The sequence below is a fragment of the Electrophorus electricus genome, chromosome 26 (genome assembly GCF_013358815.1).
Source record: "Electrophorus electricus isolate fEleEle1 chromosome 26, fEleEle1.pri, whole genome shotgun sequence".
Lineage (NCBI taxonomy): Eukaryota > Metazoa > Chordata > Actinopteri > Gymnotiformes > Gymnotidae > Electrophorus > Electrophorus electricus.
Genome location: NC_049560.1, coordinates 7,853,727 through 7,872,951, shown reverse-complemented (window position 1 = coordinate 7,872,951; position 19,225 = coordinate 7,853,727). Strand labels below are relative to the sequence as shown.

The 19,225-nt window shown below is 39.6% G+C and overlaps 2 protein-coding genes across 4 annotated transcripts in view; one reads left to right on the top strand and one right to left on the bottom strand.

The window, feature by feature from the left end:
- Positions 1-1,113: 1,113 nt before the first annotated feature.
- Positions 1,114-6,176, bottom strand: diras1a (DIRAS family, GTP-binding RAS-like 1a). The gene is made up of 2 exons (XM_026996537.2): positions 5,896-6,176; positions 1,114-2,921 (listed from the first exon to the last, which is right to left on the bottom strand). Exon 2 carries the CDS (start codon positions 2,863-2,865, stop codon positions 2,278-2,280), a length of 588 nt encoding a protein of 195 aa, XP_026852338.1. The 5' UTR covers positions 2,866-2,921; positions 5,896-6,176; the 3' UTR covers positions 1,114-2,277.
- A 2,051-nt stretch (positions 6,177-8,227) lies between these two features.
- The window catches only part of apc2 (APC regulator of WNT signaling pathway 2), a 25,397-nt gene continuing 14,399 nt past the window's right edge, over positions 8,228-19,225 (top strand). For 2 of the 3 annotated variants that reach the window (XM_035523187.1, XM_026996725.2), the window contains exons 1-6: positions 8,228-8,303; positions 15,474-15,632; positions 17,575-17,665; positions 17,947-18,223; positions 18,500-18,608; positions 18,919-19,032. In XM_035523187.1, the coding sequence (XP_035379080.1) occupies positions 15,492-15,632; positions 17,575-17,665; positions 17,947-18,223; positions 18,500-18,608; positions 18,919-19,032 (732 nt within the window). In that variant the 5' untranslated portion in view covers positions 8,228-8,303; positions 15,474-15,491. Of the gene's footprint in view, positions 8,304-8,454; positions 8,674-15,473; positions 15,633-17,574; positions 17,666-17,946; positions 18,224-18,499; positions 18,609-18,918; positions 19,033-19,225 lie in introns of those variants that run through there. The other variant, XM_035523186.1, reaches the window with a different exon arrangement.

The window sequence follows — 19,225 nt, the reverse complement described above, 5'->3', positions numbered from 1 at the left end:
GTGCGTGTGCGTGTGCGTGTGTGCGCGCGTGCGTGCGTGCGTGTGTGTGTGTGCGCGTTATATTAATGCACCTAGTTTTGGAATGAGATGTCCAACAATCTCATACATGACTGATGTTACCATGTACTTTCCACATGATTCATGGTTATTCTAATAGTGTTGGGATATCAAATACAGTGGGCATTTTTGATCATCTTTTTATCTATCAGTCCCTAATGGAAAGATGAATCAGCATAAAGAATTAATAGCCATAAATGTGTCTATAATCTATGTATGAGAGTCAATTTTTGAAGTCTTAGAAATCTTGTGCAACTACCTTTTTCTCCACTAGATGGCAAAAAAGTAAAACGTGTCAGGGTTGTAATTTCAAATTTTCAGTGACTATTTTTAAAGCTGATAAATATCACAAGTGAACAATTGAAGAGGCAAGAACAATTCAGAATAGTAAACGTACTGAGGGTATAGGCAAGAAAACCTCAGTCCTTGTGCCTGAACATCGTGCCGGGCAGCTCCATTGTCTGTCACAGCTCCAGTTCTGCCTTTGGCATTATGCAGAAGAGCTCATGTTGTTCTTGGATATATAACACTGGATTCAGTCATTCAGATTCAAATCAGTTCAAATCCGGAAATGACACTTTTGTGAATGTGTGTGTGTGTGTGTGTGTGTGTGTGTGTGTGTGTGTATTGTTGTTCTTTTATTGGTACATGTACTAGGCCAACAGCCAAGCAGGAGAACATGTTGTCAAAAGTCCTCAATAAAGGACCGTGTAGCATAACTCCAGGGAAACAAACATTGTGCTTAGAGAAGTGTACTTATATATAACTAACTTATATACTACTATAACTGTAATGTGGAGTCCTCTGTGGAGTAGAAATAATGTGATTAGAAACATAAAACAACTTACCAGTTTCTTAATTTGTTTTGATTTTGCATATCATAATACATAACCACATAAAATTTGCAACTGTTGCTGTACTTTCTTTTTTTACCTTTCTAAATTGCTGCAAAATATTCATACCTATAACTCTTTACCTCATACTATTTTAATAATACATTATTGTTCACATGATTGTCATCATTTCAAAACCACAGAACAAGACAAAAGTCAAATATTTGTTATACACCATACGTTTGTGCTTCTTTATTTTTATCTCTGGTCCTTCACACAATATTATTAGATAAACACTGTACCTGCTTTAAAATTGTAAACGCAGAGTGCTTGACAAAAACATTTTCGTAAAGGTTCATTTTCAATGTTTTCAATGTGCTCAAGATTCTAAAAGTGCTTTTATATAATGTATTGCTAAAGCAATGGCGTTAAATAGAGTAAATCTACACACTGAATAAAGAAAACCATGAACTGTACAAGGGGGTTCAATACAAATGATAGTAATACACGTTTAGATTTCATTTAGAATTCCACACACAAGTTAAATGTTATCAGTTAAATGACTAATGCATATTTTCAGGTTTTCAGGTGGCACGAATAACTGGAAAAAGAATGCTTTCAGAACTGATCGCTATTTAAAAACTGCTTTGCTGTGCTTTGTTTAGGTAAAGCTCTGTACTTAATGACAACTCTCTATCACAATGAGGAGGAAGGTGGTTCTACATCATCAAATATGCATCATTCACTATTCACTTTTGCTTACTGAACCAGTTGGTACTACTATAAAGCCAGCAAAGAAAGTCTGTGGTCCCAAATCTTTTGACCTCTAACATGCTATTGTGCTGTTTTCATGTCTCGTTTGGAAGAGCGGGATAATGCTGCTGTCGTGTCGTGCTCATGGTCCTGTCTGCCCGCTGAGATTACAATAAAGTGCATAACCAGTTCAAGACGTTTTTCTATCTGGCTTATGAATGAAATCTTTTACAAGACACAGGCCTATAAGTGACCACAATGGCGATTTTTTTTTCCCTTTTTTTTTTTTTTAAACATATTTTTTTCCGCAGGCTGAACACAAACCTTGTTGAAAGCTGTGCATGAGCGAGGAGCATGAGAGAGAAGAGTGGCAGGTTAATACTCAAGATGTCAATGACAACTCAGTTAAATGCCTGGAGTCAAATCTCAAGACTCGCTCTAGATCCCAGCGGTCACTACACGAGTCAAAGGAGAGATATAAAGAAAATGAGTCTGGTTGGTCGACTGTGCACCGAAGAAATACCTGATTCAGATCCAAAGGAATGGGGATTAGATGCGATGAGAGACTTTTCTGTACATTATCAATGAGTCACGTCATTGCTGAAGTGATTCCGCCTTCGCGCGTTCTCGGCTCCTACATCACGCTGCACTTTGCCTTCAGCTTGTCTGCCCTCCTCTGCTTGCTGGATCGCATGTTGAGGCTCATGTCACGCTTCTTGTCCAGGTTGAGCAGCTCCTGGAAGAGCTCGGTGACGTTGTGGTTGGTCTTGGCTGACGTCTCCATGAAGGCACACTTCCAGTGGTTGGCCTGGGCCTCACCTTCCCTGGTCTCCACTTCCCGCTGTGTCTCATCACTCTTGTTGCCCACCAGCATGATGGGGATGCCCTCCACATTACCCTTGATGGCCAGCACCTGCTGGTAGATGGGCTTTAGCTCTTCCAGGGACTGGCGGCTAGTGATGGAGTAGACCAAGATGAAGGCGTGGCCCTTGGAGATGGATAGCCGCTGCATGGCGGGGAACTGGTGGCTGCCGGTGGTGTCGGTGATCTCCAGCGTGCAGACGCTCTTGTCACAGCTGATCACCTGCCGGTAGGTGTCCTCCACTGTCGGGATGTAGGTGTCCCTGAAGGTGCCCTTCACGAAGCGCAGGACCAGGGAGCTCTTGCCCACTCCCCCGGCCCCGAACACCACCACACGGTAGTCGTTACTCTGCTCTGGCATGCTGGTACAGTTGACTCAGGGCGTGTCAGTGTTCTCACGTAATGATACCCTGAGATCTAAAAAATCAAAAAGGAAAGTGTGTTTGATAAATATGCGACATGCCACATTATTGATGTCTGATACATATTTCCTTACCATGGTCATATATTTACATGGATGGGTATAACAAATGATAATGTTTGAACAGAAACGTCCGTCTCAATAGTCTTTCATGTGAAACAAATTCAAAAGCAATTTCTTTTGATTTCTAAATCCAGCCAATAAACACATAACATGGCTCTTTTCCAAATAACCTGCCAACTTTTTATATAGATATGACCCTGAATAGATTGCAAGTATAATGTTCTATAGACACATTATCCTCAAATGTATCAATAAGTACAGTGCATTACAGACATCTGCTGATTAGTCATGTTCTAACAAATCACTGCACTCTTGCATGGTACAATTATTTAGTCTCTGCCTGTGTGTGCTGGTGTGTGCTTGTGTCTACATGTATGAATAGGTAGTGCATTCTCTGCTGCCATCAGCACCAAGGTCAGAATCTATTAATGACTCACTCATCTTGCTGTGAAACAGCCGCAGCCATTGGTCTGCTGTGGACAGCAAGATCGCACTGGCTATTTCCACTCTTCAGATTTCTGTCTGATTTCCATTTTCTGTTCAGTGTAGGATCTTATCCTCCTTCATGTGAGATTCAGGTGTCTGTCTGATTTGCATTAATCAGACAAAGCTTACGCATCTGATTACCATAAACAGGCAGTGCAAACAACTCGGCGTCTCATTCAGTTCTTAAAGGGCCGACAGCACAATGTAGGTCATGTAGTCAGCAAAAGACAAGAAATGGAACATTGACCAGGAGAACATAATCGATGGTAATAGATGACACTTGAGCATGTGAAAGCATTCCTGTGGCCAGTAGGATAATAAAGAAAAATGCAAAGATGCAAAGCACTGGAATCTCTCCCTTGGAAATGTCTGGTTTCATGACTAAGAAGAATCACTTACTTAACGTGGTTTATGAAGACACCTGTCTAAATCATGCCTAAACTCTATAATGCATTTTTTTGTTTGTGGAGAATTTTGATAACTACAATAAATAACTATACATCTGTACAATTCTCTCTATATGTAACTAAATTTTATATAGCTTTGAGCCAGATCTATTACTTCATTTAAAAGGGTAAGCTGATGAATGCTTAGTCTGTCACCTTCCAGAACCCAGCAAGATTCCAGATCTCAGATCCCAGCAAGATGCTAGATCTCAGATCCCAGATGTCCAGGGTGTTGTCCATGGTCAGAGGTCCTTGAGAACAAGGATGGCCTTGTCTTTCTTTGACTCATCACTAAGCACAAACTAATACAAAATTGAGTGTTTGGTGCTCTCTTGTAAGAAGCCCGACAGTGCTACATGACCAGTGGTTCAGAAAGACATGTTGATTGTCTTGATTAGTTCTCATCCATACCCTTAGGAGCACCACTGAATTATTTGCCAAAAAATTAAATAGGACTCAGTTTGCATCTTTATAGCCATTCATCTATTTGCTAGTCATGATTAAAATATTGACTGACTCATGTGCACTGTGTTTGTTCAAGAAGCATAGATTCTTTCTTTGTCTGAATCCCTGGGACATCTCTTCTGTGCGTCTTTTTTGGAACTCTGGGAATTCTCTGGTTACTGTGGGAACAGGCCCTAGGGGCAGGTACAGGGGAGAGAGACAGCAAGCTGGAGTGCGAGGACATCAACAGGGATACCAAGGAAACATCACAGTGAGCGAGCAAACTAACAGACTTCTCACATTGAGTAGTAAGGCTACAAATATGTCATTTTGCTCTGTCATTTTGGTTCCTCTGGTAACCAGGCAACAAATAGTAGGTTTAATTTACATCAAAGTAGCTTATAACCACAAGGATGAAAAAAAACAACAACAAAGTATATAACTCACTCTCTTTGATCGGGTTAATGACAGAATTAATGAGAAAATTCTGAAATTTAAATAATCATTACAGCCATTAGAAAATGGCATCTTTTAGTTCGGACTGTATTCTGACTTAGCTATTGCAACATGCATGTGGCGTTACAACTGTTTTAAGTGCTAACGGAGCTTAACTTCAAAGCTCACTTGTATTCACAAAGCAATGCCGTGGCATTTATCTTAAATTATACTTTGCTGTCCAATTTAATAAAATATAACTATTCATTCTGTGTTTAAAAAAATAGTACACGTTCATAAAGATCCATTTGTAACAGTTGAAATGTAGTTCGTCGTAATGACTTTTCTTTCACGCAAAGGTCAGAAACATGAGGCTCCATGGTCTTTCGGTGTTCCTTCAGTGATATATCAGCATGCCATCCAAATCCTTCACTGCGGCTCAAACGCACAGGATATGTTTCTCCGATGCCATACAACACAGGGACACCGATTTTTATAACACGAAACTATCAAAATTCAACGACTCCGTCTGTGTTTGACGACTGACTTGTAATTCATTGGGTAGTTTATCGTAGGCCATTCCATTTCAGAGGATAGAGTATGCGTGCTACATAACGGCTAAATAATAATAACCAGTATGTAAGTGAATTCACCATTTAAAAGCATGCTCTCATTCACGACCAAATTTTGATATATTTTTTTTTAATCTGCATACAGCAGCAAGGCTGGATTATTGTAAAACCCTCTATGCAGTATCAATGACACTGTCCTATTCTGAGTGGGAGAGCGGGGCGGTTATTTGGATGGGGAGTGGAAGGTCTTGATTTTGGATGGTCGGTAAAAGAAGGCCCTCGCCATCAAAGGACCGGCTCTCGCCCTTGGCCACAAATGCTAAAATAGCAGCACGTCTTCGGTGTCATTGCTTTGGCGTGCCCATGTGTTTCGCTCGACCAACATCGCGGTGCATCACACACGACATTCAAGGACGCGCATGAAAGACATCTGAGAGACATTTGCGCGACAGCATACACGAGCGATTGGCGAGCGACTCTAATCAAAGTAAAATCTAAATTAAGAGTGTGGAATGCCGTCTTACCTGGCGACCGTTCTGCAGTGTCCCAAAGATTTTAGTTATAAATCATAGGAAGCAATAGGTAACCAAATGTGCGACAGATATGTTATATTCTATGCCACGCCGATCCCGTCTCATTTTGTCTTTTTAATCTGCATGGCATAAGTCGAAGGATGCCACCCAACTGAAGGTTGCTGTTATTGCTCCTCACATGCGCTTCCAGCTATCCTACGACGTCCTCTGACGCACGCACAATTCGCTCACCCCCGCTCGGTGGGAATGACTGTGTCCCGTTCCTCGGCATTGTCCGCTACGTGGACAGTGTGTGTGTGTGTGTGTGTGTGTGTGTGTGTGTGTGTGTGTGTGTGTGTGTGTGTGTGTGTGTGTGTGAGAGAGAGAGAGAGAGTGAGAGAGTGAGAGAGCGAGATAAAGCCAACACTTGCATCCTTAAGACCGCCTTGATTGTTAGAAAAGCTATCAATAACTGATCCCAGTAAATAAAAAATAGACCATCTCACCCAATTCTAGAAATGTTTGCGCTAAGTGGTGAGCAATCGATCAACATACTTTTTAAACAGTTATTCATTCTTCGTTGACAGTATTTTCCAGATTTCAGAGGAACTAGATTTGCCTACGCAAAATGCTAATTAGCAGTTTTGTGACTAATGACGATCGTGCGCCTCTGCGTGAACCGGCCACTACAGCGCATCTTTTTTTATTTGCTGCACAGGTTGGCTATTTCGGGCCTATCTGAACCGAATATTGACATAATCAGTTCAGCAGACGATTGTTCTTGCGAGACCAAGAACGGCCTTGTTACGGGCCTTTTATCAGAAATAACTGTTTATTTACTTGTAAAGTAATGCAGACCACCGAATTTCACAAAGCCTCTCTAAACATCACTCTTGACTCTGGATTACGGCTCATGGCGGGCCATCAACTAAGATTAAAAATTGCCTCTAGCTTTGTCTGTCCGTTAGATATTCAGAAAACTTATCCTATGTCTCCCTCCGATGGTTTTAACTAGTAACTACAAATGAAAATTCACCGCTCTAATGAGATGAAAAGAAAAATATTTATCCATAATGCAAGTTTCATCAAACATCATATATACATCCAGATTTAAAAAAACATTATTTATTTTTAACTTTAAGTTTATTTTAAGTTTGATTAACTGATTAAAGACTGATAAGGTAATAATGCTGTGGACATCTCTATTACAACAATTTAGACTTTTCATAATGAGATCACCACACAAAGGTTTTCACATTGGCCTCCCAGATTTTCATTTGTTATAACCAAAGCAAATATCATAAGAGCAGACGTCTTCATATGGTACTGCAGGATAAGAACAGAGGTCTTCATATGGTACCTCACCATAAGAACCGAGGCCTTCATATGGTATCTCACCATAAGAACAGAGGCCTTCATATGGTGCCTCACCATAAGAACAGTGGTCTTCATATTGTAGGCTCTTCGCAGCATATGAAGCAGGCCCTACAGGTATTACTGAAATCAGCAAAGTATTGACACAGTAACAAGACCAGGCATTGAATATCCTTAGAAGATTACTGGTTACCCAACTAAAAGTATTAAATCTGTAATCAGCAGTATATTCTAAATGATTATACATTCTCTGAAATGTCTGTTTTCTGCAGTTTTGAGGGCCATGATGTATCAAATGAAACAGATAGATTTGCTTAACCTGAAATGGTAAGCATTTGGTTTAAGATATTCTTCCATAGTTTATATTTTCAGCTTTTTAACATATGATTGCAATCAGCAAGTTTATTTGCAATTATTTATGTAACCCTGTTAAATGTGTATCATTGTCACAAATCCTAACATTCTTTTTTAATATAGTCTTTGAGTGGCATTGTTATCAAGATATGATACTGGAATGGAAATTCACTATGAAAACCTTACCTTATATAGGACTCAGGTGGCCTATGCAGTATGTCCATCTAGGCTGATATATTCCCTTGCAGTGCAGTGGAAGAAATCATAAAATAATTCCATCAAAACAATTAAACCATAAGACAATTCCTTCAAACCAAATAACAACTTCTTCTTCTTCTTTTTCTACTACTACTGCTACTACTTACTATTACTATTATTATTATTATTATTATTATTATTATTATTATTATTATTATTATTATTTAGTTATTTTTACAGAGATTGATATATTTTGTGTTGATGGTTCATTTGCAGGTTTTGGGCATAACAACCTTTAAAGGTTGTTTTTAAGAATTTAATTTCCTGCGCGAGAGAGAGAGAGAGAGAGAGAGAGAGAGAGAGAGAGAGAGAGAGAGAGAGAGAGAGAGGGAGGTGGGGATAGTGACATCAAACCACGCAGCATCACTGCGCGTAGTCTTAGAAAGGATAGGTCCAAATCCACGCCCAGTACCATCCACGCTGCTGAGAATGAGGTAAGATTCGTGCGTTAATACATTTAAATCGCGTATTATTGCTGTGCAGAACAGCGGAATGCGTGAATCTGTTGACCAAACGGGTCCGTAGCGCATGAATGAGCTGTTTGTGTCGTCGGAAAGGAAGGGTGTCCTGATGAGAATATTTATGAGGACGAGGGAGCACTTGACATGGCTGCTCGTACCATCGCTTCGCAAATGGCATATATGTGAATGTCGAGGGACAAAAGAGAGAGAGAGAGTCTAGGCTTACCTGCGTAGGCTTCGGGGAAATTAAGATTTTTTAGGGTACACTGCACAAGGCGTTTTTTCCTCCCTCCTCGACACTCTGACGTCGAAGCCACGACCAAGGTCGACAGCGAAATCGTAGGTATGTGCTCTACCTGAGTATTTTGAATTATTAGTTGACGAATATATTTGGGTTATATTTGAAGAAAAACATAACATTCGGCCAGATATAATAAAAGAGTCCCGAAATAACAGCTCAGTACGAATATTGTGCGGGTACATATTATTGCGTCAGTTATAACCAAGAGGAAAAACGGAACCGGCGCTGCGACTTCTATGGTCACCATCCCGATCACAGCGTTGTTTCAGAAAGCAAAAGGACAAAAGATTTTACAGAGATAGACAATTTTATGTTTGAAAGTAATCTTCAAACACCTTTGGGATCAGAGAAATCAATAAAATAGTTTAGTTGGTTCTCTTGGCGGAGATAAACGCATTATTATACATTAATTTAGGCATTTGATGTGTTCAATAACAGTAATTTACTGAAGGCACTTTGTAGATGTGCATATACTGGTAGCCTTCGTGCTAGTAGTAGAACTATGTTTAGTCAATCATTAGGATGGTCTACCACTGTGGCCTAGAATATTTTAAATTACTGCTGAATGTGATCTATCTAAATTTCTGTGGGTTATATGAACCAATCCTGGTTGAGTTTGGCGTGCATGAATTGAACGAGAACATGGAGGTATATGCACTGATGTGCAAAGGAAAACAGCAGAGACAGATAGAAATAAAGTAAAATGTAACATGGCTGTGTCTTATAAAATACGTCATGAGAACTATAGCTACTTGCCTATGTGAAAAACTTACGAATGTCCGTGACCCATGTCGTCACACATGCAATAGGACATTAATTGCAACACACAGAGGCCCTCAAGTTCTGAAGAAACAGTTGTTGTTCATTTTTCGCCAACAGCATTCCTGTTTCTGCATGTTATTGCATCTAATCTTGTGCTGCCAGAAACCCGAGTGTAATGCTGCAGGGGTACACAGTATGATGAGCCGGTCGCTGGTCCCCTGGATGAGTTGCAGAAAAGCTAGAAACTTTGTGGCCTCTTATGTGATGCTAATTTATGCATTTCAGGGAAGACATGAACATCATGAGCTCGTGTTTTCACCTGTGATATCATTTTCTTGACTAATACAATTAGGAAATGATGGTGTGTGAAGTCAGATAGATCAGATTTGGGTGTTATTGCAATGCAATGCCATATTCAGGACTGTAATTCCTGTCTGAATCTTTAAAACTGCATCCCAGCCAGAGCACTGCTACTCAGGCTTTTCTCAGAGTTTCACTTGGTTCAGCTACTTGAACTGAACAAATCCAGTGGAATACAACTTCACAACTACTGACAACTCTTTCACTAACAACATATTTTATTCAGTTGCATAAACATAATTTTTTTTTTAATTATTATCATGTTTTGTCCCTCTGCTTGGCTGCTGAGTTTCCTGGTCATGTCTGTCTGTTTCTTGAGTTATTGTACTTTACTTATATTTCACTGAAGGATGTAAAACGTGAAAGAAGATAAAGGAAGTTAAAAAAAAAAACCTTCGGTTTTCCCCAACCATTTGCATTTATATTACATTACATGTACGTTACTTTTAGATTAGCTGATGAAATGATTTACAAGATTCCTTTAAGTCATTATTTTTTTCATTTGTGACTTCTACTGCAAAGTGGATATTTTGGGGGTGGCCAACATAACATAAGGTGTCATCTGAACACGAACCAACGTCCTTGTTTACGTAACTGAGTCACGGTTCTGCTTATCTTTAAAGCTGCTTTAAGTGACCATTGAGTAAGCATTGCTGGATTTTGTCTCTTAAATGATCTGAATTACAACTTTTTGTTCTTCTGGTCTTTACTCAGTGATGAACTGGTCACACTTACAGGACAAAGTCATTATTAAGGGAAGCTTTGTTCAACATAATTTTTCTTCTTGATGAAGGTAAACATGGTGCTGTAATTAGGAACAGGTGATGTGCCAAATTGGTGCAAACAAACACTAGTTGGAAGTCATTTGAGAAGATATCAGTTGTTTTGGTCTTCTCCCTCTGATACATCTCTCCCTATATCATTCAAAATCCACATATTTGCAGGGACAAGTTCTATACAGTATCATGTGTATTTGTCTTATCTGGAGTATATTAGGAACATAGGTTTGCTTGTCTAGAAAAACCCCTTACGTGTATCAGAATTATGAACTGCAGAGATAAAACTGGTGATGACTCATTAAACCATTATCAGGGCCCTTGGTCTGGTGAATAATTCAGTGAACTGTGGATGAGAAATCTCTGCTACTCTATGAACAAAAGCCCTTGGCATTGTTGGCCTGGGCAGAGTTAGGGCACCTATCCACAGCATTCCACACTTACTGCCTGGCCCTGCTGAGTGCAAAGAGACTACTCATCATCTATACCCATTTATACAAGTTTAGTTTACTGTTCACCTTCTTTATGTCATTATGGTAACTATAATCCATCGTGCAAAAAAACCCAAAAAACAACAAAACAAAACAAAAAACAAACAGTTATTTTGTTTTTCTTTTTTTTTTCATTTTTGGTTTTCTTTTCAAGGCATCTACAGTATTTAGGTTAAATATTATGATGCTAGTCAAAAACACAATATACTATTTTTTAAATGTCATTTCAATCATTTTATTTCCGAACGGTCCATTAAAAAAAATGTGCACATTTCAATAGTTTTATTTCAGAATGGACTATTATTTTAAAACCAAATGTCTCGTTATAGAACACATTTAACGAGCAGGCTGTGTTTAAAACAAGTGCCGATGTGACCTGTGCTCGGCCTGGTCTCAGAAGAGTACACTAAGAGTGTTCTCGCTGGAATAAAGAAACACAGAACGCCCTGCCTCACAATCAGAACTCGCAGGCATGCCACCCTCCGGTGCAGGTGCCGTTTCCATAGCAACCAGACAGTCTAGGAGTAAATGGGTGGTGGGTTATGTGGGTGGGGGGGAGAAGAGGGGTGTGGAGGGGTGGGGGAGCTTACTGCACTCCATCTTCTTTGTTCTCATTCCTGCTGCTCTCGGCGCAGTTAATTGGCCAATATCAGAATTCAGGCTTCTGCCAAAATTACATCCATCTGTTTTTATTACCATCCTGCTTTCACATGAGAGAAATGGTCATTCTGCATCTATTGCAATTTGTTTTCCTACAAGGTCTTTCCTCAATTTTAACAGCATTATTCCAAGCCCATATTCAAGCTTCACTGATAATGAAAGATAATATTTTTCCAGTTCATTCACTGCGTACCAATTGCCTTCTCTCAATTAACACAGTTTTCTACAAAAAGGAAAGGTTGAAATGTATGTTACATTGATTGTGATTGAGCTGCTTTGTTTCACTGGACCTCATGAACAGTAATTGTATTCAGTCAATATGTCCTGGACCTATTGGATACTATTACATGTGCATGACTGAATAGCCTCTAGTAAAGACAGGACTGGAATTATGTTACTGGGTAGGTTGTTTGCTATCTAGATGATGAAACCAACAGGGCTGGGTTTCCCAAAAGCATCATAAAACAAAAATCTTTAAATGATGGAGAGAGTATTACACTCTCTCTCTCATTTAAGATGATCTTAAGACTATGATGATTAGAGAAGCGAGGCCCTATGCTGTTGACCCTGTCTCTCAACAACCCTTTCTTTGCTCTCAATTGGTGTAAACGAATCAGGGGCTTAGTTTGGTTCTAAATACTTGAAATGTTTTTATCGTGATTCATACAACTAATGTAAAATTGGGTTTGATAATTAACCTGATTTGCATTTGTGCTTCAAAGTGTATGATTTGACCTGACCAGCTGACCACATCATAAGGCTATATTTTTATATTCTTTGGGTATTAATGACATTTTATTTTGTGCTTTGTCTTAATTTAAACCATAGTAGAAATAACAGTGGAATGTAAGAATTTTCAGCAACTAGATCCTGTAGTCTGTTGTGTTGCTCATGCCAGGCTCATGTGCTTGTGGACATATGATTTTACTGTTAAAGCGAGTGTTCAAGGGCAAACAATAGTGTCTATGTATTAACTATCATTAATGAAAACAGCCAGATGTGTTATGCAATCTCCATAGTATTTTGATTATTCATATATAGCAAAATATACATATTAGATATGGTAGATATGCAGTTATTTTGTTAAACACCACACATGGGAGCATAGTGTACAAAAGAACTCAGGAATGAGTAGATGTAGTAGCTGACCAGACAGAAAACTGCACCAAAATAGAAGCACTTTGTTTTTATATATTTATGATTCTCCATATAACTGCAAAATAATCACCCCCACCCCATCACCCCCATCCCAGGACAGGGATTGGGTGTCACCATGGTAACGGTGTACAGTGGCAACACCTCATTGGCAGCGCACTATCAATGTCTCTTGGCTCCACCGGAATTATTTTTCTCAAGGGACGGATCTCCGAACAGATTACCCAGATGGCCGTACTGAAGATAAAGATTAAAAAAACATGGTGGAGAGCAGCCGAGAAGAGAGAAGAAAGTGGCTCCATTTCCTAGCTTAAGAGGCAGCCTTTACCGCAATGCACACATAGCCAGGAGCCAATTAAGATTCAGAAATGAGGGACGCCAGGGACTACTGCCCAATTGGTCATGAATTCACTCCTTTAGACCAGTTGATAAAAAGGATGAACCATCTGTGTTTAAATCCCTGAGGATTGTCCCACATGCCATCACTTCCTTCTTTATTATCCTTGCTTTTCAAACTGTGCGCTATAAAACTGTTCCTTCCAAATGTCTTAAAATAATTTATGTACTCCTGGTCCTGCCATGCAATTTCAAATGAACAGATAGCCTATACTGATGTGTCCTTATATGCAGCAAGTACCACCAGAAACTGTTATACTGCATTCCCCCCCCCCCCTTAAATACATTTTTGCCCTACAGTGCTGACAGTTGGTGCATTTTCCATGTGAATGACATGGAGTTGGTGTCAGCCATGAAAACCAAGCCCCTGGTTTCTCACTCCATCTGAGCTGGTTCAGCATTGATCGCTGTTCCTCTGATATGATCGATCGATTCTGAAGTTGTGAACTGACTTTACATAACTGAGCCTGTCCTTAAATGTACTTCAACAGAATCCAAACAGATGGCTACGAATGGCTGAGCAACTCAATGTTTTATTTATTTATTTATTTACTTTTATTTATTTATTTACCTGTTTATATATGTTTTTTGGAGACTAGCCATTACAAAAAGATACCTGGATCGGAATACTGAGCTTTGAGTGACAATATGACTTTTAAAAATTAAAAATTAGAAGGTGACTCAAAATGGTTTCCCTTCTGAGTTACAATAGTCAAATTTTTGCATCAGTTGTCCCTGTGTCCTAAGTCATTAGACGGCACAAAACCTCCATAGTTTCATCCCAGGTCCAGCATGTACGATAGCAAATGAGAATAAATATGTGTCATCTGCATTGCACTAAATTTGAGCTTGAGGCATTTATACCTCGCAAGCATCCCAAATGCTGAGGTCTAATGCGTGACCCCTGTACTGTGCACACTCCCCCCATTTGCACGGATTTGTGCCAGCCTTCGTAGAAATGGCTTAGAAGTCGGAGGAACTCACCTCCCCCATCAAGGCACTGCACAGCAAAGCCTGAAACAACAAAGCTTCTCTAGTGGGTAGCTCTCCATCACAGAGAGTACTGTGAGAGAGAGCTCCATCTCCAGCACTGCAGTGCAGACAGTGCAGAACTGAGGAAATGGCAGGGAAATACAATATTCTGAGCCTCGTGTTTTTCCCCCTTTCCAGACAGTAGCCGCTCGTGGAGAACATTTCTGTGCGAATATAATAGAAACAGAAAGGAAGTGTAGGAGAGAATCCGGCCATAATAAGGAAAAATAAACACACGGAGAAACTCTCCTTTAGCATAATTAGGCTAAAATAGAACCAGTAGTGTGTTTGAAAATCTTCCTGGTTTTTTATTTACAAAACACATCTACCTTCTTGGATTCCTATTATTCTCATACTCTGGTGGTATCTGACAAATTAGTTTCATGAAGATCATTGCTCAAACTGGAAATTATTTTCATTACTTTGAAACCTGGGTTGTGGAATTGTAACCTCTTTTTCTTGTGAATGTACCTGTTTTGATCCTGAATTTATCATATGTGGAATTTTTATTAAGTTATCTTTTTTTTGGCAGTATATAATGTTAAGTTTGGTGTCAGGGTGCAGATGAGATTCTGGAGTGTTACGGGTTTCATTCCAAATATAAGGCACAGACCGAGGACACAGCAGTAATTTCAATCCAATTTAAATCTGTTGTCCCCTCTGTGCATCAAACAAATGTAAGATGTTGTGGGTCAAATGTAACAGGATCGCCCAGAGTAACAGGATCACCTACTGTAACAAGATCTTTATGGTCCTGCTATTGTGGTGGGTTATCTGTTCTTGTCTGTGTGCTCTCAGTGGGCATGGCCAAGTGAAAACATTTATGAGAATGGAAATAAACTGAGTTTGACAGGTGATTGAGTCGAGTTTATATAGCTTGCTGCTTCATTGTTAAAGTCACAACAATGAATTGAAACATACATAGCAAATCTCAAGTGTGGTGTCGTTTACCAAAGAGACGTTCTCAGTGGAAAGGTTTCCACAGTATATGACTTGGAATAAGTATAAGCTGCTTTGTGACAACATCTGTTGTAAAAAGCACTGTACAAATACATTTTGAATTTTGATATGAAAATGCCTTAGCAGGAAATGTGCTTTAGACTTAACTAAACAAATTAGCAGTACTTGTCTGATCAAAACGATCTTTAAGCTTCTGTGTTTTGTTGATGGTCTTGCTGCTGTTTTGACGTGTGGCCTTTGTCTATTTCAGGGACATGACCGTGTGAGGATGTCAAACTCAGTGGCCTCCTATGACCAGCTGGTGCAACAGGTGGAGGATCTCCGCAAGGAGAACTCTCACCTGCGCCGTGAGCTGGAGGACAACTCGCACCACCTGTCCAAGCTGGAAAACGAGACCTCTGACATGAAGGTGAGAGTGACCTTCTTAGGTTGTTCATTCACCAGAGTACAAATTTGAACTTAACCTAGCTGCAGTAGCAAAAATGTTTCTGAACTGAGAAGTACACGCATGTTCATGTGATGTAATTTTCATTTTATCATTAAAATATTATTTTCTGATCTCAGCAAGCAATATGCTCTCCATGTTAGCCTTGCAGTAAATGGAAAGGCACCATTTGCATGTATTCAGTTCTGTGGCGACCCACTTTCCACAAAATGTCTGGAGACACTAATGGGTAGCAGCCATAATTCACAGTCTGAATGAAGCCTGTGCACAGAGCCACTCCTAAATCTCAGAGCAAATGCACTGAAAACGTTACAATGTCCCTGTTACTGTAAAGAAACTAGCAGCAGAGGATGGACACTGTGCAAAAAAAAGGTCAAATATAAGGTGACGCTTACTACCGAACCACTTGTTATTGATCCTGACTATCAGATTGCAGAATTACTGTTACAGGTTTGATAGCCACATTTCTCCAAAGCTTCATGCTGAATTCCAGATAAGAGTTATGTTTCAAGTTTATTAATCATTGTATGGGTGTCACATGAAACCAAAAGCGTAAGGTTTTTTTTTAATACTAATGACATGTTAAATCATTACAAAACTGTAAGGCCATTTAGGTTCCCTTTCCTTTAGCTTTCTTTCTTTTTGTAAAAGGTTGGCTCTTGGTCATTAATCCATTGAATCCTGCTCATCCAAGCCAACCCCTTCATTTGGATCCACTCTGTGTTGCAAGGGGATATAAATCTTTTGCAATGAAGAAAACCTCTAAAGAACTTGCTGACTATCAGCACAGGCCTACGAAGGACCTGGAGAATACTTGGCCTCACTTCAAAATTAAGATTATGAAACTATAAGGCACTCATAGTTCATGGGACCCTGTCTTATTTACCCATGCAGATGCTCAAAACATTAAGCCTTCAGATTATTATGCACAAATATGTCTTAATTCATCTGCGTGATTATTCTAAATTAAACTCACACTGGCATATATACACATTCAAACGGCTTGGATTAGATTCTGTGGGTTAACCACTTACAATGCAAAAAACGATGTTGAATTATCAACCTTTTAAACCCAAGTGAAAAAGTTGTTGGTTGTCATTCAGTTCAAAGCCATTGAGTGACTGAAACATACTAATTAAAGTGGCTCTTTATTTTAAAGCCATCTAAGTGAAAGCCCCTAGATGAAGGTTAACAATAGGAAAAAAAACAACAAATTGACTCTTTTGAAATGCTTGATTTTTTACTTGTTTGACTTAATTTGCATTCATTCATAAATCCTGATGTTTGCAGAGTTTATTTAGGTAATATATAACATGTAGCATACATGAGGTTATAGTCTTATAAATTGCATTGAGAAGAGCTGGGCTACTAGCAGTTGAAATAATGGTCTCAAAAAGTTTGGAAGTTTATTAAGTATAAATGTAGCTTTTATTGTGGCCATAATAGTTTACAGTGTGATTTTACACTTTATGTTATGCCCTTGGTCATGGCCACCATTTTCAGATACCACAAACACCCTTGTGAATTCTTTGCTTTTCATACTCGCAGCTCTTTTCAGACCTCTACTTAACATTGTTTTTCAATCATATTTTTTAAGCGTATCTAGTAATACAGTGGCCTTATGGGTCATATTTTAGTCCTGTGATTCCACACGTGACACATGCCCAGATGCTAAATAATCTCTGGTAAGATTTTATTGTGAAGGTCAGTTGATTCTGTCATCAAATGTAGTGGGACACTCACTGGATAGCATACAGATGCACAATCCCGAGAAACTATTGTTCACCAGAAATTTTTCATCTTCTAAATTTCCGGAAGCACCCTTGCGGTCCTGGGCATTGCTTGTGATCAATGTGCTTTTGGCCACTGCATAGAGGCAAACAGAACTTTTTTCCTGCCATTTTAGGAAGTTCTGAAGCAGCTACAGAGCAAGCTAGAGCAGGAGGCCTGCACGCTAGCCTCTTCAGGGAGAGCAGATGTGCTCGACCAGTTGAAAGGTAACCAGAGCATTCCATGCACAGTTGCCAAAACCCAGCATGCACACTTAGACCATTCCATTGTTCAGGTTATATGTATTTATAATTTTGCTATAATATGGATAATTATTCAAGTGAGTATAATTTTGAACACCAAATTGATTAAATGATTACAAAAAAAAGTTAGCTTTTTGGTTATGCAAATCCGACATGAACCCAGGATTACGTAATAAGATGAAATGAAATAAAATAGTTAACATGAGAAAAGCCTGATTAAATCGTTACTTCAAACCTGTTCTCAGAGTTGCACATGGACTTAACCAACTATTATGAGCTCAAGTACCAGCCTCACAATCTGCGGGTATTCCCTGAGAGCATGGCCAAGCAACCAGGCGAGGGGGATGAACGGACTCCTCCCTCCACAGTCAGCATGAGCAGAGCACGCAGCCCTGTCTGCTTGTCGTCCTGCCAGGGTTCCACTGTATCTGGGGAGGGCACAGCCATACACCCCGGACACTTCGCCATGATGGGTGAGGGGCGCATCACTGCGCAGCATTTAGAGGAGCTCTGTAAGGAGAGGTAAGATTCAGACAGATCTTTTTGGTACAAACTACCAAATCGTGCTGCGATCTTTTCTTCAGCATGTCTTTTATAAAGAGGAAATGTGTAGTGCCACCTCACATGAATAATACATGTAAACTACTCATTTCAAATCCTGACACTCCACAACTGCGTGGAACAATACCATCCATGGCTGTTTCAAATCCTTGCACCCTCTACTGTATGAACTTGAAAAGGTACTTTTGATTGGTGCTTGAACAATTGCATGGCGTGTTGATGTTGTTGTTTTGGCAGGACGATGTTGCTGAGCGAAATTGAGAAAGAGGAGAACGAACGGCGCTGGTACTACTCTCAGTTGCAGGCTCTCACGCAGAGGCTGGTGGAGCTGCCCCGGATCGACACCGTGAGAGACTCCACACGCCACATTCCCCAGCTATAATGCTTTTGTGAAATACACAGCCATTGTTTGTCTCGGTCTAAAAACCAGGTCACCTGAATTCACAGCATTTTTGATAGATGACCACAAGCCCCAGATTTAAATAACATTTATTATGCCACTGAGTAGATATTCTTGTGCACAGATAAAATTGATGTTTTGGATATTTGGGCCAAATTGTTTAGAGGCACAATTTGTCTCAAAGCAACATGCCTTGATTATGAAGGATCTGAGCAGTACAATGACCACTTGTATATGTGCTCTCTCTGGATCTCAGTTTTCCCTACAAATGGACCTTATTCGCCAGCAGTTAGAATTTGAGGCCCAGCAGCTGCGTTCAGTCATGGAAGAGCGTTTTGGTACCAGTGATGAAATGGTCCAGAGAACTCAGGTAATAAAAAATTAAGGGTGTAAGAACTGTGGGACAGAGAGCCAGATATCTTGTGATTTATATATCGCATGCAAATTTGTCAAAGGAGTAACCTTGTAGAATATTTGTAACATGGAATTAAAAATGTGTAGTTCACTTTGAAATAAAAATAAATCAATTAAATTGGTAGATAAATGTAAAACTGAGATATAAC

Coding starts and splice junctions, on each gene's coding strand:
- diras1a (XM_026996537.2), bottom strand. CDS start 2,865: ATGCCAGAGCAGAGTAACGACTACCGTGTGGTGGTGTTCGGGGCCGGG.